The sequence below is a fragment of the Ochotona curzoniae genome, unplaced genomic scaffold, assembly GCF_017591425.1.
Source record: "Ochotona curzoniae isolate NIBS_2020 unplaced genomic scaffold, NIBS_Ocur_1.0 contig_3819, whole genome shotgun sequence".
Lineage (NCBI taxonomy): Eukaryota > Metazoa > Chordata > Mammalia > Lagomorpha > Ochotonidae > Ochotona > Ochotona curzoniae.
Window position 1 is genome coordinate 48,934,293 of NW_024466004.1, and position 26,933 is coordinate 48,961,225.

At 39.5% G+C, this 26,933-nt stretch overlaps 1 protein-coding gene across 1 annotated transcript in view; it reads right to left on the reverse strand.

Annotated features, from left to right (window-relative positions):
* Positions 1-26,933, reverse strand: part of USP45 (ubiquitin specific peptidase 45) — a 74,322-nt gene that overhangs the window by 16,332 nt on the left and 31,057 nt on the right. Inside the window, exons 6-13 of the mRNA XM_040983807.1 lie at positions 24,028-24,209; positions 23,575-23,670; positions 20,624-20,754; positions 13,749-13,836; positions 3,790-3,871; positions 2,460-2,551; positions 1,444-1,500; positions 577-720 (exon numbers count right to left, since the gene is read on the reverse strand). Coding sequence (XP_040839741.1) covers positions 577-720; positions 1,444-1,500; positions 2,460-2,551; positions 3,790-3,871; positions 13,749-13,836; positions 20,624-20,754; positions 23,575-23,670; positions 24,028-24,209 — 872 coding nt within the window. The remainder of the gene's footprint in view (positions 1-576; positions 721-1,443; positions 1,501-2,459; positions 2,552-3,789; positions 3,872-13,748; positions 13,837-20,623; positions 20,755-23,574; positions 23,671-24,027; positions 24,210-26,933) is intronic.

The window sequence follows — 26,933 nt, forward strand, 5'->3', positions numbered from 1 at the left end:
CACTACCAATACAGCTTCCTGCTAACACACCTGAGAAAGCAGAGAAGACCTTCCAAGTGCGTGGGTCCCTGCACGCACTTGGGCAACCTGGATGGAGCACCAGGCTCCTGGCTTCACCTTGGCCTGGCTTTGGTGGCTGTGACCATTTGGGGAGTGAACCAGCTGTTGGAAGATCTCTCTACCTCCCTCTTTCTGCGACTCTGACTTTCAAATAAAATGAAATAAATCTTAAGTTTAAAAAAAAAAAAGAGATTAGCATTTAAAAGGCAATTGCAAAAATTTAAGTAATTGTTGGATACTTGTTGACATTAAGAAACTACTCACTTTTTTTTAACTCATTTCTTAGATATGCCAATTGTACAATCGTTATATTGTTTTTTTTTTTTTTTTCCGGAAATGTGCCTTAAAGTACATATTTGAACTCTATTTCAAAGTAATCTTGGATGAAGAAAAAAATGTAGAAACATAGGACAAATATAGCTACAGCATGATTAAACACGAATTGATAATTTCATTGCAAAAAATGGTACAAGTATGTTCATTAAAATATTTACTCACAAATGCTCCGAGTTTTACCTTATCTTTGCAAGCAGATTGCTTCTTGGTAGGTCTGGATTGCTGAGTGTTCTCCAACGTAACCGGGTCACTGCACCGATCATTATCTCTGTCCTGGGAACTTCTGTATCTACTCATTCTTCCCACAAGCACAGGTTTTGAAACCTATGTAGATGCCATATAGACAGCAAAAAATTCATTTAGTAAATAAATCCTGGACATCATCATTCAAAATTTTCAACACATTTGAGATATAATTTTGTTAGTATTAATCCTCATAATGTAAAACATCTTCAAAAAGTTCAACATATGAATTATGAAAGATATCATACAAGATTTCCAAAATTTTTTTTTAATTAATTTAATTTTATTTGAAAGAAAAAAAAACGGATGGAGAGATTTTTACTCCTCTGGCTCATTCCCAAAATGACTGCAAAAGCCAGGGCTGGGCCAAGCTGGAGCCAGGAGCCTAGAACTCGGTCTAACTCTCCCATGTGGGGAGCCGGTTGTGCCTTAACAAGCTAGGCTGGGAGTGGTGAAGCAGGGCAGCAGGGCATCCAGGCTTCCTGAGCATCACACAGCAGCTTCTCAAGACACCCAAAATAAGCTCGGCTTTGAATTTAATTCTTTTGTGAACCTTTTCACAGTTCCCCCTCATAAAACAAAAGGATTTAAATTCCTAGAGAATTAGAACTATGCCATATGTTATGCACTTATACAAAAACTGCAATGTCAAATACTGTATGAACCGAATTCAATGTAAAAACAACAACAACAAAAAAACCAGACCCAGATATTTGATAACAGTCCAAAAAATATCTAAATATTATAAATGAAAGAATAAATGCTCTTCACAAAAGGTTTAACTATTTGGTTTTCTTCTCTTACCCTTTCTTCTATTATAGGAAGTGAAATATCAATGAAAGGATCTTTCATGGTAGAAATCTTAAAAAAATAGATTGAGAATTTCAGTTAGAATTCTAATACACATTTATAATTTCATAAAATACCAAAGGAAGCAAACTTTCCAAGCAACTTAAAATTTTAAGTTAAAAAAACTATATGCCAAGAAAAAGCCATGAAATACATCTGAGATACTGTGTTTCATAGATAATTCTATTCTAAATGGCATATCCCACTTTACAATAGAAAAAAATGAACTATGTTGAATATCTTGAAAATTTAAGTAGTCATGTTGAGACATTCTATGTCTTAATGTGACAAGTCAGAAGGGAAAAATTTATATTTATAGCTTTATAAGACTAGAGAGGGGGAAAAAGGCTATTTAATCTAAAACAGAAAAACAGATATGAAGATTTATTTCTTCATTATGAAAATCTGGAAGAAATTTAAATCTAGGATACTTTAAACCAAACACTTTCAGAAATATTCCTTACCAAGTAAGGAATCTATGAAAATTTACACACACTTCAAGTTAAAGATGTTAAAGTGAAACTAATCACTAAAGCCCCCTCCCACACCTTTAATAACTTACATAAATTTAAGTCAAATGTGACAGAATCGCCAAGCACAGTAGTACCTAAATTATTTCTATTGGGACTGCATTTAGGGCCTTGTGTACTGAACACAGTCATTCTCTTCCCAAAAGTTTTTCTCCCACTTCATTTCAAAGAGGAAGCTAATATAAAATAAAATCATAAAATAAAATATCTCACAGGTATGTCAAGATGACAAATAAAATGACACACACAAATACATTTGCTTGGGTAGCAATAATAAATTATATTCACTTCCTAGGAATGCAGGCTACAATGCGTTAATTTTCAAGAATTATTATGCAGCTATCTGTTGTAAATGTTTAAAATGACTTCTAATAATTTCATGTGAAAGAAAATGATGTGACAGGAATGTACTCCATGTTGAAGTGAACCCCCAGTACCTACATGCGCACATTCTTCACACATGACTGTGCTAGTTAGTTCACCAATAAAGATCCGATCGATGAAGTTCATTTTCACACCTTCTTTTCCATACGCTGTAAAAATCATACTTTTAATGCAAATAAAATACCAACCATCCATCCAACAGTATAACAAACTAATTTTTACTGGAAAGTTATCCAAGTAAGGAAGACATCCTATTCCACATTTAATAACAGAAATTTGAAAAATTCTGAAATTAGCCATGGGGGAGAAGTACACTAACATATTTCACCCCTTTTAGACTTCCTTTCTATCCTTACAGGGCCTCCATTGTTAACTTTAATATAAATATTTAAAATTGCTTAAACATCACTTGAAGCACTGAATGACAAAAAAAACTTACATTAGCATATATCTGTTTTAAGGTATATTAATTATTAAAATTATTTAAATACACTAATTAGGATTCTACATTAAGAACAATTGTACAAGGGATTAAAAAGAGGTTAGAAAATGGGGAAAAAAAAACAGGGAAAAAGTGGGCTTTCAGTCCCAACATGCAGTAGATGGCGCTATCTCAACACAAAGCAGAGTATATTTAATCAATTTTTGTATCTTAAATCCTTACATATAATACAATTTTAGATGGTACAACAATATAAGTATATTTGTTTATAAATTATGAATGCTATGTCAATCACAAAACTAAAACAGATGAAAGAAAAATGATAAAATATGATAAATCTTCTAACAATGATGACTTTAATAGTTAATATGTCCAATCAATATATACATTAGGGTAAGGTAATTTGATAATACCAGAGGATATGAAACCAAATAGCAATACTGATCAATATTAACGATTAGCATTACCAATTGTTTTGACCTCATATTCTGACTGAAGAACAGCAAAAAATATGAGTAAGCTACACTCTCCTTAATAAACAATTTCTTTGAAGGAATATTTGGACCAATTACGCAATTTTTTTCTAATTAAAACTAGATAATTTCTGTGAACTCACAGTCAAACATCTGTTAGCTCCACAATGATACATGTAAGAATGTTAATTTCAACAACCTATCAAGTCTTGCTTAGAAGATCTCACACAAGGACATGAAACAACGAAGGTCATTCTGCATTGCATTCATTATTTAAAACTCACATAGATACTTCCTAACATTTTCTTCTATGGTCCACTAAAGTATTTCGTAGGCAGGAGAGTTAAGTACTCCTAAGGCTATTTCCACAGAGAACTTATCCAAATAGTGCTCAGTTCTTTTTTTTTTCCTCCTGAAAAGGAACTTAATATTTTCTTCTAGTAAAAAGCTTGAAGTTCCACAGTTAACATACCTTTGACCTTTTTTCTCGTTTCATCATCTGCAGTTTTGGTAGTTGGGTTGTTAAATGCCTTCAGAATGCTGGCTTGTATTCTCTGTAATACAAAGGTAATAGAATTTCACGAGCAATAGTCATTGCAGGCCTCATATTCTCAATAAAATGACTTTCAAATGGCAAGGCACAATGGGTTACATGCCCTACTCTGAAAATGTCTAAATTTTAAAAATGTCATTCCAGCTCCAATGTTTTAGGAAAGATATATTCTCTCAAGCAAGAGTCCAAATTCCTGCTTCTGTTCTCTGCTACGTTTAAAGTATTTTTGTAACAAAAAATAAGCAGTCTAGTCTCATTTACAGGCTTAACCTAGCTTTAATTCCTTTTCCCTGTGTTTTTCCCCTCACCCCTTCCTTTATGATACTCCTTAATGAAGAAAAGACACTGACAAGAGAAAAAATTCTTCTCTACGAAGAAAACTTTGTAAGAAGCTACTAAGCTGAATCTCTGATTTTTTTTTAAGAAAAGATTTATTTGAAAGTCAGAATTAGAAAGAAAGAGGAAGAGACATGGGGGAATGGGAAAGATCTTCCATCTGCTGGTCACTCCACAGATGGCTACAACAGCCAGGAGCTTCATCTCAGAGTCCCAAGTGGTGCAAGTTCTTGAGCCATCTTCTGCTGTTTTTCCAGACCATGAGCAGGAAGCTGGGTTGGAATGGAGCATCTGGGTCTCAAACCAGCACCCACCTGGAATGCTAGATTTGCAAGCAACAGATTTACCTGCTAAGCTTCTATGATCTTTTTTTTTCTTAAAAGTTTTTTTTTTATCGGAAAGTCAGATATACAGAGAGGAGAGACAGAGAGGAAGATCTTCCATCCGCTGATTTCACTCCCCAAGTGACCACAATGGCCAGAGCTGAGCCAATCTGAAGCCAGAAGCCAGGGTTTCCTCTGGGTCTCCCACGTGGGTGCAGGGTCCCAAGGTTTTGGGCCATCCTCGACTGCTTTCCCAGGCCACAAGCAGGGAGTTGGATGGAAAGTGGGACTGCCAGGATTAGAACTAGCAGCCATATGGGATCCTGATGTATGTAAGACTAGGACCCCAGCCACTATGCCACCGCGCTGGGCCTAAAATATTTATGATCTTAACAAACTCACTTATTTATGTACACATATGACTATAGTCCAGAATATCAATCAACCACAGCAAGCAGAATCCCCAGATTTTAACTGTGGTTTTATGTGAATTTAGGTTTCACCAAAGGTGGATGTCCTCAGTAGCTCTTAGTAAATGACAAGACTTATATTTCTTGATTTCTTATGTATTTACGTATTAGGTATTTGAAAAAATTCACAGAAAAAGTATTAAAAAAAAAAGGGTTTTTTTCCTGCTTACATTGGTACAAGCATTTTTTGAATCAGTTTTTTCATCATGTGCATTTTTTATGTTTTTAAGAACTCCTTGTAATTTATTATGAAAGATCCCTCTCAGAAAGCTTCAAAAATTACATAAAACTACAAATTCTGAACATGACCATTTATTTAAGTCAATAACAGTGGTCTCTCACACTACCTGTACCCTTATTTTGAGGATGTATTTTCTTCTTCTGTAATTAATATGACAGTGAGTGAAAGGGAAGTTTGTAAGTAGCTTTTCAAAATATAATTTGAAATTCTTGATCACAAGGTTTAAGTTTCACAGACTTTTAACTTTTGCTTACTTATTTGCAACAGGTATATATAGGCCAAGGCTGAAGCCAGGAAAGGAAAGGTGACTCAGGCTTCCCACGTGGATGACAGAGACCCAGTTGCTTTAGCCATCACTGCTGCCCCCAAGGGAAATCTGCTGAGTCAGAAGCTCCAGTCAGCAACTGAATACAGGCACTATAATGCAGAATAGAGGTGTGTTAGCCACAGTCTCAGCTCCTGCCCCACTAGAGGTTTTCACATGTCAAAAATTATATTGAAGAGAAATTAAAGTCCAGCTGCAGACTTCCCAGAGAATAAACACAATATCAGAATCTAAGCTATTTTAGCCTTAAATATTCAAATTAATTAAACATAAAAGCAAATTAAGTAGCCAACTCAAATTTAGAAAAAGGCTGTTAAAACTAAGTATGAAGACAACTAACAAACTGAAAGCTAATTTTTACTTGGGGGATAAATAAATCCACTAGCTAGCCCTAGGCAAGGGTGAAAAGTTAGCACAACACCTCAGAAATGAGAAACCACTAACCCAGTTAAAGCATTTTACTTTTTAAAAGATGTATTTGTCAATTTGAAAGGTATAATTAAAGACAAAGGCAGAGAAACAGATTTTTGCATCCGCTGGTTCACTCTCCTACTGGCCCCACGCTAGGAGACAGAGCTCCAGTTTGACTTTGAGGTGGGCAGCAGGCCCAAGCATTGGGCCATCCTCTTCTGCTTTCCCAAGGACATCCTAAGTGGAGTAGCAGAGACGCTAACCAGATCTCACACGGCATGCCAGTGTCAGGCAGGCAGTGGCTTTACTTGCTGCAGCACAATGTCGGCCCCTAAATTATAAACAACCGAGAGATTACCTTTTCCAACTCACATATAACACATTTTAAAACATAAGAGGTGCAATCTCAACATTTTCCAGAAAAACAAAGTTATTAAAATTAACCCCAGGTGAGGCAGCAAACCTTCAAACTATCATGTGAGGAAGAAGTATGTTGCTAAACAGTAGTTTTATGAAAACCCAAGGCCCTAACAAAGGATGTTCCTCAACACGGGAATGCCAAAAATGCATATTCCAGGGAACAGAAAAACAAAAGAGAAAGTTTCAAATTATTTTCATGAAGCATAATACGGGTTTGAAAAAACAGGACAGATATTGTAGAAAAGAGTTTGCACATCATAAAAAAAAAAACAGTATGGAGTTCAATAAATGTGCCAATGTAAGCAGAAAAAAAAAAAACCCTGTATTTTAAAATACCATTTCCATGATTTTTTTTTCAAATACCTGTGTACATAACAAATTGAGAAACATGACCTTGTCATTTATTAAGAGCTACTGAGGACATTTACCTCTCATATGGACACCAACCAGTTTCACTCCCAGCTGCTCCACTTAACGAACCTTGTTAACGAACCTGAGAAAGCAGCAGAAGATGGCTCAAGGGCCATGTGGCCCTTGTTCAGAACTGGGAGATCTGAAGGAATTCCTGGTTCCCAGCTTCAGACTGACCCGGCTCAGGCTATCGCAGTCATTTGGAGGAGTGAACCAGTGCACAGGAGATCTGTCTCTCCCTCTCTTTATAACTCTTTCAAGTAAAATAAAGCAAATCTTTTTTTTTTAAAAAAAAAAAAAAAGACAGCCTGGGGTGGTACACATGCCAGAATCCCATATCGGCGCCGGTTCTAATCATGGCTGCCCCACTTTCCATCCAGCTCCCTGCTTGCGGCCTAGGAAAGCAGTCGAGGATGGCCCAAAACCTCGGGACCCTGCACGCACATGGGAGATCCAAAGATGATCCTGACTCCTCCTGGCTTCAAATTGGCTCAGTTCTGGCTGTTGTGGCCACTTGGAGAGTGAACCAGCGGATGGAAGATCTTTCTGCATCTCCTCTCTGTATATCTGCCTTTCCAATTTAAATAAACCTTAAAAAATTTTTTAAGTATATTTGAAGAGAATAGTGAGCAGTTATAGGAACTATAATGTGCTAGCCATAGTCCAATTAATAAATTCGGTTTCACAATTATGAGGGGGGTGTTGAAAATCTATTTTGAAACAAAGTCATATATTATACAAAGAAGATTTGTAAATATGCAGTTCAATATAAAACAAGAAAAATCATTTTCTGCAATCTTGTCTCCCCATCACCATTCTACAGGTTAAAAATAGAGGATCGTAGAGCCAGCACCCTGGTGTAACAGGCCGAAATCAGCCTGCTAGTACAGGCATCTCATATGGGTGCCAGTTTGTGTCCTGGCTGCTTCTCTTCCAATCCAACTGTCTGCTAAGGCCTGTGAAAGTATCAAAGGATATCCTAAGTCCTTGGGACCATGCACCCACATGGGAGACTGGGAAAAAGCTCCTGGCTCCCAGCTTCAGATCAGCTCAGCTCTGGCCATGGCCATTTGAGGAGTGAACCAGGGAATGAAAAATCGGGTTCTTCTCTCTGTAAAATCTGCTTTTGGAAAAAACAAACAAACAAACAAACAAAAAAAAAAAAAACTTGGAGTATCATTAGTATCTGAGAAGCTACCTGATAACTTTTTATTTTAAGATTTATTTATTGGGCCCGGCGCGGTGGCGCAAGTGGTTAAAGGTCCTCACCTTGCACGCCCGGGATCCCATATGGGCGCTGGTTCTAATCCCGGCAGCCCCGCTTCCCTTCCAGCTCCCTGCCTGTGGCCTGGGAAAGCAGTTGAGGACGGCCCAAAGCTTTGGGAACCTGCACCCGCGTGGGAGACCCGGAAGAGGCTCCTGGCTTCGGATTGGCATAGTATCGGCCCGTTGCGCTCACTTGGGGAGTGAATCATCGGACGGAAGATCTTCCTCTCTGTCTCTCCTCTCTGTATATCCACCTTTCCAATAAAAAAAATAATAAAAATAAATCTTTAAAAAAAAAGATTTATTTATTTTATTGGAAAGTTAGATATACAGAAAGGAAGAGAGAGGAAGATCTTCCATCCGTTGCTTCACTGCTCAAGTGACCACAACGGCAGGTGCTTGAACATCCTCTGCTACTTTCCCAGATGCAACAGCAGTGGGTGGATGGAAAGCAACGTCACTGGAACTCTGATATTGGATGTTGGCATTGCAGCTTCCACCTGCTGCTCCACAACCTCATTTCCTATGGTTCTCACTTCTTTCAGGAGCATTAATGTGTGAAAATTGGTCACCAAAGCCTTACCAAAAGAGTGAGCTGTCAAAGTTGAAAATTTTTGCCAATCTAACAGGTGGAAAAATGATCTTTCAGATAGTTATGGTGTGATTTTCTCTTTTTAAATGAAGCAGAATCCCTGACTGCTCTTCCAGATCACAGGCAGGAAGCTGGATGAGAAGTGGAACAGTCGGAATTACAACTGGTGCCCATATGGGATTCCAGTGCGTGCAAAGGGAGGACTTTAGTCACTAGGCTACCATGCCAGGCCGTTCAAATATACTTTGAACATCAATGCAATATTCAAAACATTAAAAAATATATACTGTCCTGAAATATACGCTAAGAAAATAAAAAAACAATAAATGTCCCCTGGGGCCAGACATTTACTCTGCTGCTTAAGCCATCCCACTTCAGAGAATCTGGGTTTGATTGCCCAACTCCAATTCCTGACTTCGGCTTTCTGCCGATGAAGACCCTGGGAAGCAGCAGTGATGGCCCAAGTAACTGGGTTCCTGCTACTCTCCCATACAAGACACTTGAATGGAGTGCATGGTTCTCAGCCTCAGCCCTAGTCCGGGGGCCCACCAGCCATCTCAGGGATTTGGTTAAGTGAACAAGAGTTCTCTCTCTGCTTTTGAAAGTAAGAACTTTCACAGAGCTAAGAAATATTAAAAATAAGCTCCAATTCAGACTAAAAAAATCTGAAATAATCCAGAATTGTTTAAAAATGACTGTCACATTTAAAAAAATTTAAATTAAAATAAGCAAATTAAAGTGGTATAGGTTCTACAGGAAAAAATATTTAACACCTCAAAATGAAAAATTGTGAAAATTACCGAAGCTCACCTGTAAATAGTTAAGAACTATAAATAGCTTTTCAGACAACTAAACAAGAAGACCTATACCTTAACCTTGAAATGTCTAAATTCATTCTACAACTTGAACTTTTTGCTAATTCAGACAAAACTTTCAATGGTTTTGATGTACTTTTGTTACACTGTGAAATGTTGTATCACCTTCTTTTTTAATAAACAAGAATTAGCTGTGATATCACATGTTAAGAAAAAAACAATGAAGTTACATCAGTTATTAATTTTTAAATATTAACCTTGTTTGATTTTATCCTCCCCAGGAATTTATATTTTCTGCTCTACGCTAATTGATTCACCAAGATGAATAAAACAAACAAACAAAAAAAAAGATACAGACTTTGGGTAGGGAGCTGCTGTCAACTGTAGAACATTAATCAGCAGAACCAAGGTTCAAGTCTCCATTTTAATTACCTTTCAAACCAAAGAATGCAAATAAAGTGTAATTCAAGTTACCTGAGATGTTTTATTTTAAAATCATCTTAGCCTGCACTGCATTAAAGGGATATATCTCAAGGATAATACAAATGTAATATCATTAATTTAGTGACAGCTCAAATTAAAACAGAAAAAGCAAAGAAGCACATTATAAGTTAAGAAGACTGCCTGGAAAAGAACCACTTCTCACAAATTTCTTTTGTAAATAAATAATTTCTGTACAATGATTCATTTAGCACTGGGTTCAGCAAGAATATTCTTCAACTTTATAGACAGGGAAAAAATGTTAATGAAACCACATGAAAAGAGGTCAGTAGTTTTTAATCATCACTGGGATTCTGGTGGCAGACCTAACACAGCAGCCGTTCTTCAATCACAGAACACATGGCAGTGACACGGGACAACAGCAGCGCGATTAGCAGCTGTGGCATTCCCAGGCCAGACAATGCAGCTCCTCGCTGGGGACACACTGTAGCTGCCTGCCATGAATCTCCTCCCCCAAGAGACTGAATGGACCCACAGACTTGACATTTTGATTTTGCCACACCCTCTGAAGCTTTAAGAGGAAGATCACAGCTTTCAAAGCCAGCATGTCTGGCTGTGCTGCGTGAGTCTTTAAGATAATGTGCATCCAAATGCACTTTTAAGAGCAAATAATCACGTCACTGTAGGAAACATCACCATCAAATTGTAGAAGTAACACAGAAGAAAGAAAAGGATGGATAATTTTATCATTCCATTTGCAATATCAACGGAGAAACCCAAAGCAAAAGAGGTAAACAATTAAAAATGATACATGGCCATTATGAAGTAAAAAAAAAAATACTGTAAAACATAGGGAGAAAAAAATCATCGTAGCAATTGAGAATGATCAATCTTAATCTGACATCACTCACAGGCCCTTGGGCATCATGCTGCATTTACTATTCCTAATGAAAGAGCAATCTCACCCTACCTCACAACCATCGATCAACTTCCCCAATATGCTTATCAATAGATCATACTTACTGGATCACACTTAACAGCTCTCTAAAAATAGTGGAATCATTAAAATTAACATTATTTAAACTGAGTGTGGGTGATTAGGCACTAAAACTCAACTTTGGTATTTAGTATTGTATAGAATGAGACGGAATATACTTTCTTACAGACTAACAGATCTGAGTTTGAAATTCTAAGTTACCAGCTCTGAAACTAAGAAAATGTGATCAAATATGAACATATGGTGATTATGCCAATGTTTCCCAAATTTAATTATAAATATCTTCATCGATTTTTAAACAAAATATAGACAAAACCAAAATGCAGCATAATCCTGTTAACTCACCACTTTTTACAGTTCACAATATAATCAACATCATTACAAATCCTCAAGAAAGCAGCTGCTATAATTACAAGACTGTTCTGGTTTTCTTAACAATCCTCACAAGTGGCTGCCATTCCACAAGCAGTCACAAAACCTCTATGAACCCGGCACACGAGCTAGAGATAACACAGTGCCATTCCTCACAGGGACCCCAAAGTAAGGAAGGTGACAGAGAACACAGAGGGCAGCAGGGTTCATAATCAAAATACATAAGAGCTGACAGGTGTCTCAACTGAACTTGAACTATGGTTATGCAACAAGGTGGAGGAATCCACCATGGGGGGAGGGGTATGGGAGGGGTGGGGGGGATCCCCAGCGCCTATAAAACTGTACTACATAATATAATGTAAGCAACAATTAAAAAAAAAAAAAAAAGAGCTGACAGGTGGCAGGAAGATGGTAACATCTTCAAAAACTGAATTCAATGAATTTTTTTCTTAAGATTTATTCATTCTTATTGCAAAGTCAGATATACATATAAAGAGAAGAGAAGAGACAGAGAGGAAGATCCTCCATCCCATGATTCACTCCCAAAGTGACCTCAATGGCTGGAGCTGTGCCAATCCGAAGCCAGGAGCCTGGAGCCTCTTCCAGTTCTCCTATGTAGGTGCAGGGTCCCAAGGCTTTGGGCTGTCCTCGACTGCTTTCCTAGGCCATAAGCAAAGAGCTGGATTGGAAGTGGGGCTGCCGGGACTAGAACCAGTGCCCATATGGGATCCTGGCACATGCAAAGTGAGGACCCCAGCCACTACGCCACCATGTCGGACCCTGAATTCAATGAATTTAATGTGAAAGTCTAAAAATAACCTGTTATAGATGGATTGTAACACACACCATAATATAAGGCAGTGACGAACTCATTTTTTTAAGGTCACTTGTAAGAAAATATTAGATCCCTAAATTTCTCCTCATTGAAAATTGGCATTACAAGGTAGGGCCAGGGCCCGGCGAGACAGTGTAGTGGTTAAAGTCCTCGCCTTGCATGCACCAGGATCCCATATGAGCACTGATTCTTAATCCCGGCAGCCCCGCTTCCCATCCAGCTACCTGTTTCTAACCTGGGAAAGCAGTCGAGGACGGCCCAAAGCTTTGGGACCCTTGCACCCGTGTGGGAGAACCGGAAGACCTCCTGGCTTCGGACTGGCACAGCTCCAGCCATTGCGGTCACTTGGGGAGTGAACCATCAGATGGAAGATCTTCCTCTCTGTCTCTCCTCTTCTCTGTATATCCGCCTTTCCAATAAAAATAAACAAATCTTAAAAAAAAAAAAAAAGGAGGAGGTTGGGCCAGAACAGTGATGTAGCAAGATAATCCTCTACCTGTAGAACCAACACCCCACATGATTACTGGTTCTAGTTCTGGCTGTTTCACTTCCTTATCCAATTCACTGCCTGGGAAAACAGTGGAAGAGAGATGAAATCCCCACATGGGAGACCCAGAAGAGGCTCCTGGGTCCTGGCTTCAGATCAATGGCTGTTGTAGCCATCTAGGAAGTGAACTACTGAATGTAAAACCTGTCTCTCTTTCTCTCGCTGTGATTTGTTCATGTTAAATAAGCCTTCAAAAAAAAAAAGTATAGATGTACTGCAATATTGAAATTCTAAGTAGTATTTCTTTTGTAAAGTAGAAGTTTAGGGAGATTTCATCTTGCCAAACACTTACGAGCAATTCATTTATACTTGGCAGGCAAGGATTTAGCCATTGAGCCATCACAGCAGGACCAAATTACTTATTTTTTTAAAAAATATAATTTTGTAAAAAAGTAATTTCATATAGAAGAGGCTGGTGCAATGGCTCAATTTGATAATCCTCCAACTCTAAGCACCAACATCTTGTGTAGGCACCAGTTCCTGTCCCAGATGTTCTGTTTCCCATCCAGCTCCCTGCTTACAGCTTGGGAAAGCAGTGGAGGACTGCTGAAAGTCTTGGAACCCTGCACCTGCATGGGAGATCCAAAGCAGACTCCTGTCTCCTGGTTTGGATCAGTTCAGCTCCAGCCACTGCTGCCATTTGGGGAGTGAACCTGTGGATGGAAGATCTTTCTCTTTGACTCTCCTCTCTGTAAAATCCACCTTTCCAATAAAAATAAGTAAATAAGTAAATCTTTAACATTAATTATAGGAGAAACTGCTGGTGGTGGCAGGTTATTCTAGCAATTAAAATGCCCGCAGCCCAAACTAGCTACAGTTAGTTCTTGATTCCAGCTTTGCACCATTGCAGACCCTGGGCTCAAATAATTGGGTTCCTGTCATTTATACAGGAGACTCGGAGTTTACGACTACTAGGTTTGGCCTGGCAGTCTTGGTTATTGTAGAGATATGGGCAATGAACCAGTGCATGCAACCTCTCCCTTTCTGGGTCTCATTTTTTAAGTTACAATAGAAATTAGTCTTTTCAGTTTGTATTGTCTTCTCAAAGGGAATAGGCAATAAACAAGAGAGCTGACCTTTGTTTCTTCTGTCCTCACAACATCCAGCAGGTAATGGAGAAGCTCTTGGCTGTCCTGCTGTTGGAAATCTTTAAACCGAGGTGCCCTATGATTAAAAGCAAAACAGGAAGGAAAAAGTCATTATTCCAGTGCTGATCAACAATATGTTACTCTAATATATAACCACTTTGAAATGACAGAATCAAAGCTTCAATTTCCTACTTTCTCAATGAAATAGAAAGAAAATGGGTTTACTGTTTCAGTTAGGATGAGATCTCAAGTGTGCACTAAGGATATGGTTACCATTTATGAAGCAATCACTATATACATGACAAGCTTAGTGCCAGGCATTGTACGTGTAACTTTTTCTGGAAACACTATTTTTCTTTAAAAAAAAAAAAAAGCAAAAAAAAGAAAACCCTCTACTTTTATTTGAAAGACAGTTACAGAGATCTGAGCAGGTCCAAAGTCAGGAGCCAAGAGTTTCTTCCATGTGGGTACAAGAGCCCAAGGACTTCAGCGATTCTCTGCTGCTTCTCCAGGCCTTAAACAGGGAGCTGGATCAGAAGTGGAGCAGCTGGACACGACAAATACCCACATGAGATGTCAGGGCCACAAGCAAAAGCTTAGCCTACTGGGCATGGCACTGGTCCTGGATGTACTGATTTTACAGCTGACATATAAGAACTGAAAGGGATTGTTTAATTTGCCAGGTCATACAACTAGCCACAGAACAGTATTCAAGCCTCATTTACTGTGATTAATTATACTCTTACTATATATAATCAAAAGAAAAGCAGAACTCTTTTATATTAAAATACAGACTGGAGTGGGGCAGTGACACTGCAGTGTAGTAGATAAAGCTGCTGTCTGCAACACCATTATCCTGTTTGGCTGATGGTGCATGTCCTGGCTGTCCCACTTTTGATCCAGCTTCCTGCAAATGGCTGGGAAAAGCAGCAGACCACGATCCAAATACTGCACCCCTGCCATCCTTGTAGAAGACTAGGAAGAAGATTCCTGGCTTTAGCCTGTCCCAACCCTGGTTATTGTTGTCATTTGGAGTAAATCAGCAGATATCTTTCCCACTTGAGACTCTGTAGCTCACTCAAATAAATAATGAACCTTAAAACAAACAAACAAAAAACACCAGACTGAGGCAGGCATTTCACAAAGCAATTGAAACTTCTCTTCGATTTCTTGCACCCCATATAGAAATGCCTGGTTCCAGTCTGGGCTACTCCACCTCTGATCTAGCTTCTTCTACTAATAAAAATTCCCTCAATTTTGATGCAAGGCACCTTTGAAAAAGCCTACAGTTGTCATTATCATATTTTAAGACTGAATGCTCTCCTGCCATTATGAATAAAGCAAAGATGTTCACTTTCATTTATTAACTTTATATTGAGAGTCAAGTGAAAGGAGATATAAAAGGATTAGTTTGGAAAAAAGAAATAAAATGGTCTTCATTAGCAATGGCATTATTCTCCAACAGGAAATTCCAAAGAATCTACATAAAGCTTGCAAGAACAGCAAGTGAGTTGAACAAGATAACAAAGCATATATATATAAGCCAAATATATTTCTACGTATTGTCAATAGAGACCTTTGAAAAAAAATCTAAAAATGTCATTTATAAAAGTAGCATAAGAACATTAAAATCTTAAAATAAATGAGACAAAATATAAGCAGAATTTGTTCTGAAAACTATAAACACCGTTGAGAAAAAAAAATAAAGGCATCAATAATTGAAATGATACAAGTGATTTAAAGATTGGCTATTTTGTTTTTTTTTTGCTATTCATTCTTAAGACATCAAGTTCTTCCCAAATCAATACATTCAATACAATCCCAAATGACCATCTAGTTTTAAAATTGAGAAAATAAAGCAAAGGATCTAGAAAAGTTTGAAAAAGGCAAACTTCAAGGACTCAAGCTAAGTAATTAGAACAGTGGAGTATTTGGAAAAGATAGACATGTAGATCAATGGAACAGAATGATTTTTGAAATAGATAAACATGGCTTAAATCTGTACCAAGATTTAAAAAATTACCTTAAAATATATCTTTCTAAAAGTAAATGCTGGGGGAAGGTCAGGCTGGGCTAGGCTGCTTCACTCACTGGTGTGCATGACAGCCAGAATGAATATGGGCGAGCATGTTAGGCCAGGCCACAGCACCAGCTGGCAAGTGCTAGGACTGGGTGCAAGTCCTGTCAGGCTAACTGCAATATTCCCAGCAAGATCTGGGAATGGGAACATGCCTTCTAGGGGAACTGTGGGCTCTCCCCTGCTAAGCTGTACCTATCGCTGGCAAGCACAAGAAACAGGGCTGTAGAACCCTCTTCATAGACCCTGTTGACATCAGAACAACAGCCAGGATCCCCAGGTGGTCTGCAGAGATAGAAGAATTGTAAATTTCCTTCTGGTCCTTACTCAGTTACAGCTTTGGCTCTCCATCCTCTCTTGCACTGAGCATCAGGGTCGCTCAGGAACTGCAAAATTAGCTCAGATAGACAGAGAGAGACTAATATAGAAACTTTTGGACAGGAAGAAGTCGTCTGGCCTATAATTGCTCAGCCTACACCTTACTGGTCAGGCTCCCGATTTGGCTTTTCCTAGACCTCTCTAGGCAGGATGTAGAGTTCAGTTATTCCTCACTTGCTAAGTTATTGCAGATTCCTCTGCACACCCCTCCTAAGACTGTTCTATCCTTCATTTGTTAATTTATGGCTTGTTAGAGTTATGAGACTCTTTTGATTACCCTAGAATGCACAAAGTTCTGTAAAATCTTGTTTGAATACTATAAATTGCTAAGTTTAAAAAAAAAACTTTAGAAAATTTCCATTGAACGTAACATTGCTGTTTTAAATGTATTGTAACTAGGGTGGGATTGTTACAGTGGAGTGGGGAATGAAAAAGTGACTATTCTGTTTGTGACTACTCACCTTTAACTTTGGGGGAAATAATTACTATGTAATAAAAATAAATTAAGACAATTACTCCTCTTTAAAAAGAAATGAGCCCAAATAAACCTGACATTGAAAAACAAACAAACAAACAGGGCTGGAGATGGGCCAGACAGGATGGCAGCACCTGTCGGTATATGTGAGGGCCAGGTCTGGGGCTGGTCAGGCTGAGCTAAGCTGCAGTACCCATGGGTGCTTGAGAGTTGGATGTGCTACAGACTGGCCCAGGCCAGGCCACAGCAAAGGCTGGTATATACAAAAACCAGACCTGGGGTGGACCTAATGGGGGTCATTGAGAGCTTCCTTACTAGGCTGAGGCACCCACTGGTATATGTGAGAACCTGGTCTGGGTTGATCTGGTTAGGTTGGGCCACAATACCTCTCAGTTCACATGAGAGATGGAGCTGTATGGAACTGACCAGACAGCTGCACCTACTGGTATATATGTTGGCTGATGGAGGTGATGGATCAAACCTGACCTTGCACTGGCTGGTGCACACAAGAGTCAAGCCTGAGGTCACCCCAGATGAGGTTTGTTGGGGGACTCACTGACTAGATCACTGGACTCAGACCCTAGCCACAGGGAAAAATTACATGATTTGTGGCCCAACCTTGGTGTGCATGTATCAGAATGAGTCTCCTCAGTTACTGATGCCTGTGTAGCGGACAGCACGTCCACATGAACATGTGGGACATGATGGCCAGCTCATCTAGTCCAGCAGAGGATGTTGAGTGCCTCTTTAGAGGAAGGAAAGTAGAACAGTTTAGACAATTCTCCTGGCCAAGTTCTGCAACACGTTCCTGGGTCTGTGAATGCACGAAGGTGGACTTAGTCAACTAACAGACCTTGGAAAGATTTTCTCACCTTGAAACAGAAAAACCAACAACTTCTCAGAACTATCAAATAATGCCCTCAAACACTCTTTCCCACGCCAGGGTCTCTAAGGTATCATCAGATGACTGTCCCCCATCCTTGGGTGCTGTTGTATTTTGACAGCAGAGTGGTCCCCTTCTCCCGTGTGGGCACAGAAAAAAAAAGACCTAAAACAAATCTTTATACCTTACTCTATACCCGACCCTCCCCGCCCTAATTAGAGGCCCACATGGGCATCCATCCCTCTCAATTGTGTAAATATTTTTTAAAAAATTAAAAATTAAAAAGCTAAATGCAATGAAACAAATTTTTAAGTTTTTAAAATACTTGATATAACTATTCTATTTGTAAGAATTTATCTCACTGATGTACTTCATAAGGGCAATAACACATATATACATATAAAAATTACAGCTACATACAAATATGAAAGATGTATAAAATCAATCACAACAAGCAAAGTACAATTTATAAATGTATATGCATGATCACTATCAAAAAGAAAAAAAAAAAAAACAAATACAAGCGAAGCATCTCTAATACAAAAATTCAAAATTCAATTGCTCCAAAGTCTGAAGTTATCTGAGCACAAGATGCAACAAATAGAAAATTCCACTGAGACTGCAATAAGATTATACAAGCGCCATCCAGAAACACTAAGGAAAATTACGCTCAGCCTGTGTGTATAAAGTCTATTAAACATAAATGAACTCCAAGCTTAGACTTGGAGTCTGACCCTTAAGTAACTCAAAGAGTATATGCAAATACTGAAAAAAAAATCTTCCAAATTTAAAAATCTGAAGCACTTCAGAGCCCAAGAATTCCACATAAGAGACACTCATTCTGTTGTAGTTAATTCTGAGGAATAAAAAGAAAGGAGTTTGAATTTTGATAATTTGAATGTACTGTAAAATTGTAACTTCAATTTTAATCTCTTCAATTTGTATAAAACCAGGAAGAAATTGTATAAATAAAAGTTTTGGCAGAGTCAAAGATATTTCCATGGCAAATAATGTTCTAAATTTTTTTAAATGTGTTTGAAAAGCAGAGATAGAGACAGAAATCCACCATGCACATGCCCACAACCCCAGGGGCTGGGCCAGCTGAAGCCAGGAGTCCGGAACTCATGAAGGCCCTCCTCATGGGTGGCGGGACCCCAAGTAGTTGTGCCATCACCCTCAGCCTCCAGGATGTCCACAGGTAGAGATCTGAAATTGGAAACGGTGCAAGGCCTCGAACGCAGGCATTCCAACCTGGGATATTGGCACGCTATCTAGGTAGCATCCCAACAATAACACCAAATACCTGACCCCTAAAAACCTTTTAACTCCATGAGATTTTTAAGGTTTTTTGGTCTTCAGGCTTTGAAGAAACAGATTTTTTCCAGCCAAACAAAACTCACAAAGCATTCAATATTTTGAAGTCTATTTAAAATATACTGAGTTCACATATAAATAACCTTCTTCCTAATTATTTCAGTATTGTAGACTGCATAATTTTAGTAGTTCCATGAGGAGCACAGGGTCCATTATTAATAAATTATACATTTTGTGCTTCTGATTTCTAGCAAATTGACATAAGGCAGCTGCTCAGTTTTTCAGATATGAGATAAACAAGTGCATTAAAGTAAACGAGGTTGGGATCTGTGTCCTGACACAGCATGTAAAAGCTGCCACCTGTAGTGTTTGTACCCCAAATGAATGCGAGTTCAAGTCTTGGGTACTCCACTTCCCTTTTAGCTCTGTGCTAATGAGCCTGGGAAAACAGCAGAGGATGGCCTTGTTCCCTACTTGGGAGACCTGGAAGAAGCTCTTGGCTCCTGATTTTGGACTGGGGCCAGCTCCACCTGTTGTGGCCATTTGGGGAGTGAACTAGCAGACAGAAGATATCTTTCTGTCTCTTCCTCCCCCTAACCTCTTTCTGTAACTCTGCCTTTCAAATAAATAAATCTATAAAAAGAAAAAAAATAATAAGGTACTTTACAGTATTTATTTCCAGGCATTTAAGGATTTTGTTTTTAAACATGCTATAATATCTTGAGAAACTCACTTAAACCCTGACTCAAAATCATCTACCAAATTATGAAGCTGTAGGTATTTGTTGTTGTGGTTAAGAAGTTACTTGGGGACCAACATTGTGCTATAACACATAAAGCTGCTACATGCAATGTTAGCAACCGAAATGGGCATCAACTGAAACCCTGGCTGCCTCACTTGCAATTCAGCTCCCTGGGAAAGCAGCAAAAGATAGCCCAAGTGTCTGGGCACTGCATCCACGAAGGAGACCCACATTAAGCTCTTGACTCCAGGTGAGCCCAGCCACAATGGTTGTGACCATTTGAGGAGTGAATCAGAGCATGAAAGATCTTTCTCTAACTCTGCCTTTCCAATAAGATAAATCTTCAAAGAAAGAAAGAAAATCCTTGAGCTATCTATGCTTCATACTGGAGGGCCTAAGTTGAAGTCCTGGCTCTGCCTTTAATTTTGGCTTTCTGTGGATATGTACCCTGCACTTGCGTTCCTGACACATATGGCAAGAGACCCATATCCCAAGTGCTCCTGGCTTTGTCCTGGCCCAGCCAGGCCTATTGCATGCATTTCTGGTGACTGAACCAGTGGATGGAGGATCTCTGTTAATCTATTTCTCTATGGGCTTTGATATAAATAAAATTTTAAAAACAAGCAGCCAGGTGAATTACATGATCTGATATGGTAGTTTCTAGATTTTGTAATTCTGATTTTCCCACCTTACAGGATGACATAACAGTTGTCAGTCAGGACTGACGTCTAATTGGTTCCAAGGCCTTTCACTCTCAGACCACATAGGCTACTTCTCTGAGTCTCCATTGTCTTACACATATAATGGAGACAGATGATCACTTCTTCATAGGGTCATGAGACATGATTTACAAAAAGCACAGAGCTGCAACTCAACCAATGGTTCTTCCTCTTGAAACTTCAGGCAGTAATAGCAAATTGTAATACAACTCTTAATGATGAATATATTTGTATTTTGGAACTCATGATTATTTACATTAAAACTATGTACTCACTTCTGACAAAGCTGACTGAAAAGGACTTTTGGAGAAAGTGGACCTTTTTCAGTCTCCCTCATGCTGTGAAGAAACAGGAACAAAGCTGAGGTCAGCGGTCCAGGGCTGGAAAGTTCCACCACCAGCGGGTCCTTCAAAACATGATTAACTGCATCAGGAATACACAACTTTACAGTAAAATATTAAGAGCCTACAGTGATGTAACATATACTAAACTCAAGGGAATAAATAAAATTTATTCCTTCATATGTAAAATGAATATAGGAAAAGTGAAAATAGGACTAAATGCCTTGCCTTGAAAATCACAGATATTTTCATATTCTACCATTAATTAAACCATTAGCTTGAATGAAATTAATCTTTAATTGCAGGCCCGGCGCGGTGGTGCAGTGGTTAAGGTCCTCACCTTGCACGCCCGGGATCCCATATAGGCACCGGTTCTAATCCCAGCAACCCCACTTCCCTTCCAGCTCCCTGCCTGTGGCCCGAGAAAGCAGTCGAGGACGGCCCAAAGCTTTGGGACCCTGCACCCGCGTAGGAGACCCAGAAGAGGCTCCTGGCTTCGGATTGGCATAGCATGGGCCATTGCGCTCACTTGGGGAGTGCATCATCGGACGGAAGATCTTCCTCTCTGTCTCTCCTCTCTGTATATCTGCCTTTCCAATAAAAAAATAAAATAAATCTTAAAAAAAAAAATCTTTAGTTGCCTGTAACTGTTCCTTTAAAGGGCTCTCTTACAAATAAAATTATTCATTTTTTACCTATACATCCTCACAATCACAAAATTAATAGAACTCCACATAGTTTCTAGGCCTAAATTTCTTGCTAATAAAATTAAGAAAGAGGAATTATGTAACAACAATCACATCCTCTTTCAAAGGAGACAAAGCTTGACAAAAACAGTTAAATTGTGTGAAGGATTAACATGCTTTACTTTGGAATTTTCTTCCCTTCCAACTTTGTTTATTCATTGTCAACTGTATTCATTGTGTTAACTATACCAGTATGCCTACGTAATCACCCATATTTAAAGATTTATTTTTATTATTTTTTTTATTGGAAAGGTGGATATACAGAGAGGAGAGAGAGAGAGGAAGATCTTCCATCCGATGATTCACTCCCCAAGTGAGCGCAACGGGTCGATGCTATGCCGATCCGAAGCCAGGAGCCTCTTCAGGGTCTCCCACATGGGTGCAGGGTCCCAAAGCTTTGGGCTGTCCTCAACTGCCTTCCCGGGCCACGGGCAGGGAGCTGGAAGGGAAGTGGGGCTGCCGGGATTAGAACCGGCGCCCATATGGGATCCCGGGCGTGCAAGGTGAGGACCTTTAACCACTTGCGCCACTGCGCCGGGCCCAATCACCCATATTTAAAATTTTTATTTGTTGGGCCCGGCGCGATGGTGCAGTGGTTAAGGTCCTCGCCTTGCACACCCAGGATCCCATATGGGCGCCGGTTCTAATCCCAGCAACCCCGCTTCCCTTCCAGCTCCCTGCCTGTGGCCCAGGGAAAGCAGTCGAGGACAGCCCAAAGCTTTGGGACCCTGCACCCGCGTGGGAGATCCGGAAGAGGCTCCTGGCTTCAGATTGGCTCAGCTCCAGCCGTTGTGGCCACCTGGGGAGTGAATCATGGGACGGCAGATCTTCCTCTCTGTCTCTCCTCTCTGTATATCCACCTTTCCAATAAAAATAAAATAAATCTTTAAAAAATTTTTTTTATTTGTTTATTTATTTAAAGATATATGGGTGGATTTGGCACTAGCATGGGCCCCTGGCCTGGCTTGTGCCAGCCCATGCATGTGCCATTTGGAGCCACAGGCCTTTAGCCTGGCCTGGGCTGGCTGCATGAGTGTCATTTGTTGCCCAGCACCCCATGTGCTCCTGGACACAGGGACTGCGGATTAACAAGGGAAAGGGGCAAAGCAATGTATGAAAGGGAGGACTGCTGAGGGAGTATGTTGCAGGTGAGGAATGACTTCCAAGGGACTTCCATCGACAAAGCCACTGTTCTTGCTGACTGTGGAATGCATGTGTCAGAACTGAGTGGCTCAGATGGAGCAGTGGATAGCATACCCAGATGCACATGGAGGATATGGCAGTCTTTGGGACCTGCAGACATCTGGTGCCGTAGCAGAGGAACAGGGCAGAACGAATTGGTCAACCACCCCAGCCAGGTATTGACAGTACATATCTGAGTGATTGGAGACTCGGGTGGACTATGTCAGCCAATGCACCTTGAAAGAATTTCCTCATCCTTAGAGTGGAGAGATCAACAGCATAGTTTCAGAATTATGGAAGCCACTTGGCAGAACCCTTAGAGCATGTTCCATGTCAGGGACCCAAGGATGACATCAGGTGGCTGTTCCCCATCCCTGGGTACTGAGGCAATTGGGAGGCTAGGTGTGGTCTCTCCCATTATTTCCTATGTCCCCCAGATTTAGGAAGAAGAAAAAAATCTGGAAACAATGGTCTCACCCACTTTCCCTTAACCCTTGACCCATCCCACCTGGTCAACTCAGGAATCATCATCAAAAATAAAATTAAATAGCATTTAAAAAATAAATAAGAAGAAAGAAATGAAATCTTTCACTGATTTACTCTTCTAAAGGCTGTGATAGTTGGGACTGGGTCACTCATCCAGGTCTCCCACATGGATGACAGAGTCAAGTACCTGAACCATTCTCCACTGCCTTCCCAAGCTCACCAGGCAACTGGATCAGAATGGAGCAGCTAGGATTTGAACCACTCTGGGATGAGACGCTAGCATTGCAGGTATAGCTTAACCCTCTGAGCCACAATGTCAGCTCCTATAAAATGCTTTTGAATTATATACGTTTTTAAAGTCCCCCGACTACCATTCTAGTTGAGAGTTCTTAGAAACAGGCAGAATACATTATGGCAAAATCAACAGTTCATCTATAAATAGCTATTATCCAGATAGTTAACCTTACTCACCAGCTGAGAGTCTAAGGAAGGAAAAATCTTGAATTTCGTACCATTTTCTTTCATCTCATTCATAAGTTCAGTCAGAATATAAGTCTGTGCCAAGTTCTAAAAGAAAGGAAAAGTAAAGTCTTCTAATTTGATTATTTGGTTTTATGAAATACATTCTCAAACTTCATACAGTATATCAAAAATGTTAAGATATCTAGTTGAGTACATTTCACATTTGGTAATGTTATTATTACTAATAAATCAATTGTAAAATACACAGATGACCTTTCTGAAGTATTATACACAAAGAAGGAAGCGGTGAAGACAGTGACCAAAGATAATCTAAAATAAACAAAATAAAAACAAATTTCTAGAGGAACATTGAGCAGTTGTCTAAAAGTCTACAGGTGTGCCAATGGTCAAATAAATTATGACAATCTGTTACATTTTGCAAATCTTTCTGATAACTTTTACCTGAATGACTGCATTAAAAAAGCAAGTATTTCCTAAATTGGTAATTCCTTTCACACTTAGATAAGCATTTCCTAAATTGGTAATTCCTTTTACAGATGATCCACTGCTGCCTTTTCTTCCCTTCTTTATTTCATTTGCTTCACATTTTTCTTCACAAAATTTCAAGAGTCTAGAAACCGCACCTACAAGTTAGAGAAACAATGGGTGTAAGATACAAAATGAAATATCATTTGGTAGTTTAGCTGTCTTACCTAAAGGCCTGTCTCCTTGGAAGAGTGCTCCTGAAAAGTCAAGGACAAACACATAAATGTGCTTGATGTTGTTACCCATTAAGCTACAACAATTAACTGAAGCTAATTTTAAGTATAACACAGAATAACTTGCAAATGATTTAAAGTTCAATGTGAGCAGGTAACAGCTGCTGTCTGCCACTGTTGGCATCCCACATGGGCACTGTTTTGTGCCTTGGCTACTCCACTTCCGAAACAGCTACCTCCCTGCTAGTGGCCTGAGAAAATCAACTGAAGGTGGCCCAAGTGCTTGGCCCCTGCCACCTACATGGAACGCCTGGATGGGTTTTCTGGCTCCCCACTTTGGCCTAACCCAACCTCAGCTATTGCAGTCACCTGGGGACTGAATCAGTGGATAGAAGCTCCTTCTTTTTCACTCTTTAACAATGCCTTGCCTATTAACAAGTATTTGAAAACATCAACAGCGAAAAAGTTGAATGTGAAATAATGCAGTTGAAAAACACCTAAGAAAGAATGTACTTTCTAAATAACATTGCTCACAAAAAAATGAGGATTTTTGAAGAAAACGCTGACTCTAGGTCAGAAGCAGCAAAAATACAAAAAGAGCCTCCAGCACTTGTTATGCTACAGAACACAGAAATACAAAGTAATGGGAATACATAAACATGCACAGACACCATATTGAATCGGTTCCCATTGGTGCCAATATGGTACTGTAACAGACTCAGTAAATTTGAATTGACATTTAAAATTAGAAAAAGTAGGCAAGGGGCATGTTCCTTATAACAAAATATCAACCAATAAACACAAAAACAATAATGACATTATGAAAATGAACAGCTTATTGTGGCAAATTTTCTACTATTCTTTCAGCTTTCTGTAAGCTTAACACTGTCTAAAAAGTTTTTAAAAGTTCAGAGCCCTACTAGGTCATAACACAAAAAGTTACATACCTAAGTGTATGATACACGAGGCATAGTTTAGATGTTTATAATGCAGACTTGAAAAGTATATGTTTAATAATTAAAAATCAGTAATTCTTAACACTTAAGAATTGACAAGATTAAATGTAATTTATAGCAAATTGCTCTAAATCACAATCGTTATACAGATGTTCGTCACTATCTGAGTGGAAACTGGCTTTAGGACATCCAAATCCACAGAGGCTGAAATTCCTTGATTATGATATTGCAGTATTTACACATTGTCACAGAGGCTTCTGCTGACACTTCTGTAATACTGTGAATCATAATCAAGTGTAGTTGGAACACATGTAAAGAATTATTTTGTCCCGTTTAGAGAATGTCAAGAAGCCTGCATATATTCTGTACAGACATACTTTTTTTTTCAATGTTGTCAATCTGAGGTTTGATGAATTCATGCACACAGAACCCATGGACGAGGAAGGTGGATTATACTTTGAAGCTTGACAAGGATTTTCCCAAATTCTCAGTGTTTTGGTTTTGCTGAGATGCTATTTTTCTCTCATCTCTTATGTTTTTTTTTTTAATTTATTTTATTTTTATTGGAAAGGCAGATACACACAGAGGAGGAGAGACAGAGAGGAAGATTTTCCATCCAATGGTTCATTGCCCACAAGGCCGCAACGGCTGGAGCCGAGCCAATCCAAAACCTGGAGCCAGGAGCTTCTTCCAGGTCTTCCTCGTAGGTGCAGGGTCCCAAGGCTTTGGGCCATCCTGGACTGCTTTTCCAGGCCACAAGCCTTGCCTTGAATGTGCCCGGGATCCCATATGGGCACCAGTTCTAATCCTGGCACCCCTGCTTCCCATCCAGCTCCCTGCTTGTGGCCTGGGAAAGCAGTCGAGGATGGCCCAAAGCCTTGGGACCCTGTACCTGCATGGAAGACCTGGAAGAGGCTCCCGGCTCCTGGCTTCAGATTGGCTCAGCTGCAGCTGTTGCAGCCACTTGAGAAGTGAATCAGTAGACACAAGATCTTCTTTTCTGTCTCTCTATATATATCTGATTGTCCAATAAAAATCAATAAATCTTAAAAAATTAAAAAGTAAAAAAGAACATAAATGAAAATTTACAAGAATAAACAACAGATCCAGTAGTTGAACTCTATTCTGTTTTTGTTGAGTTCTCCAGGGGAATAAATTAAAATACCTCCTCCCTGTAAATGGCATCCAGGGAGATAAGCTGGGACTTAGGGGTTCTTGTCCTCAGGGCCAAGACCAAGATCAGGCACAGTAGAGAGAAGCTGCCATCCTGTGGATGCTCCCACTGAGCTCATGCACACTTGTGCCCGCTCACTGGCTCAGACAGGGTTTGAGCTGGCATTCGTGACTGAAAAAAATAGATGTGCAGCCCCAGTTTCAACCAACTGGGTTCACAAATCTTCTCTCCATCTTTTTCATGAGGATTAAACGAGCAGATAACTGTAAAGTGCCTGGGATGGTGAACATCATGCTTGCGTTTGAGAGCAGCCCTGAGAGCTTCCTCTGCCAAGGTATTCCAGTCTCAATGCAGATAGCCACAAGCCATCATCCTTCACGCCCATTGTTTTTCTTCTTATTAATTTCCTGGACATTTTATGTGTTTTTCCCCTCAGATTTACTTTTTAACTTCTAGCTAGATTCCTGTAGTACTAATATGTCAGCTTAAGTCTAAGATTCTACCTAGAGCCTAGAAGGC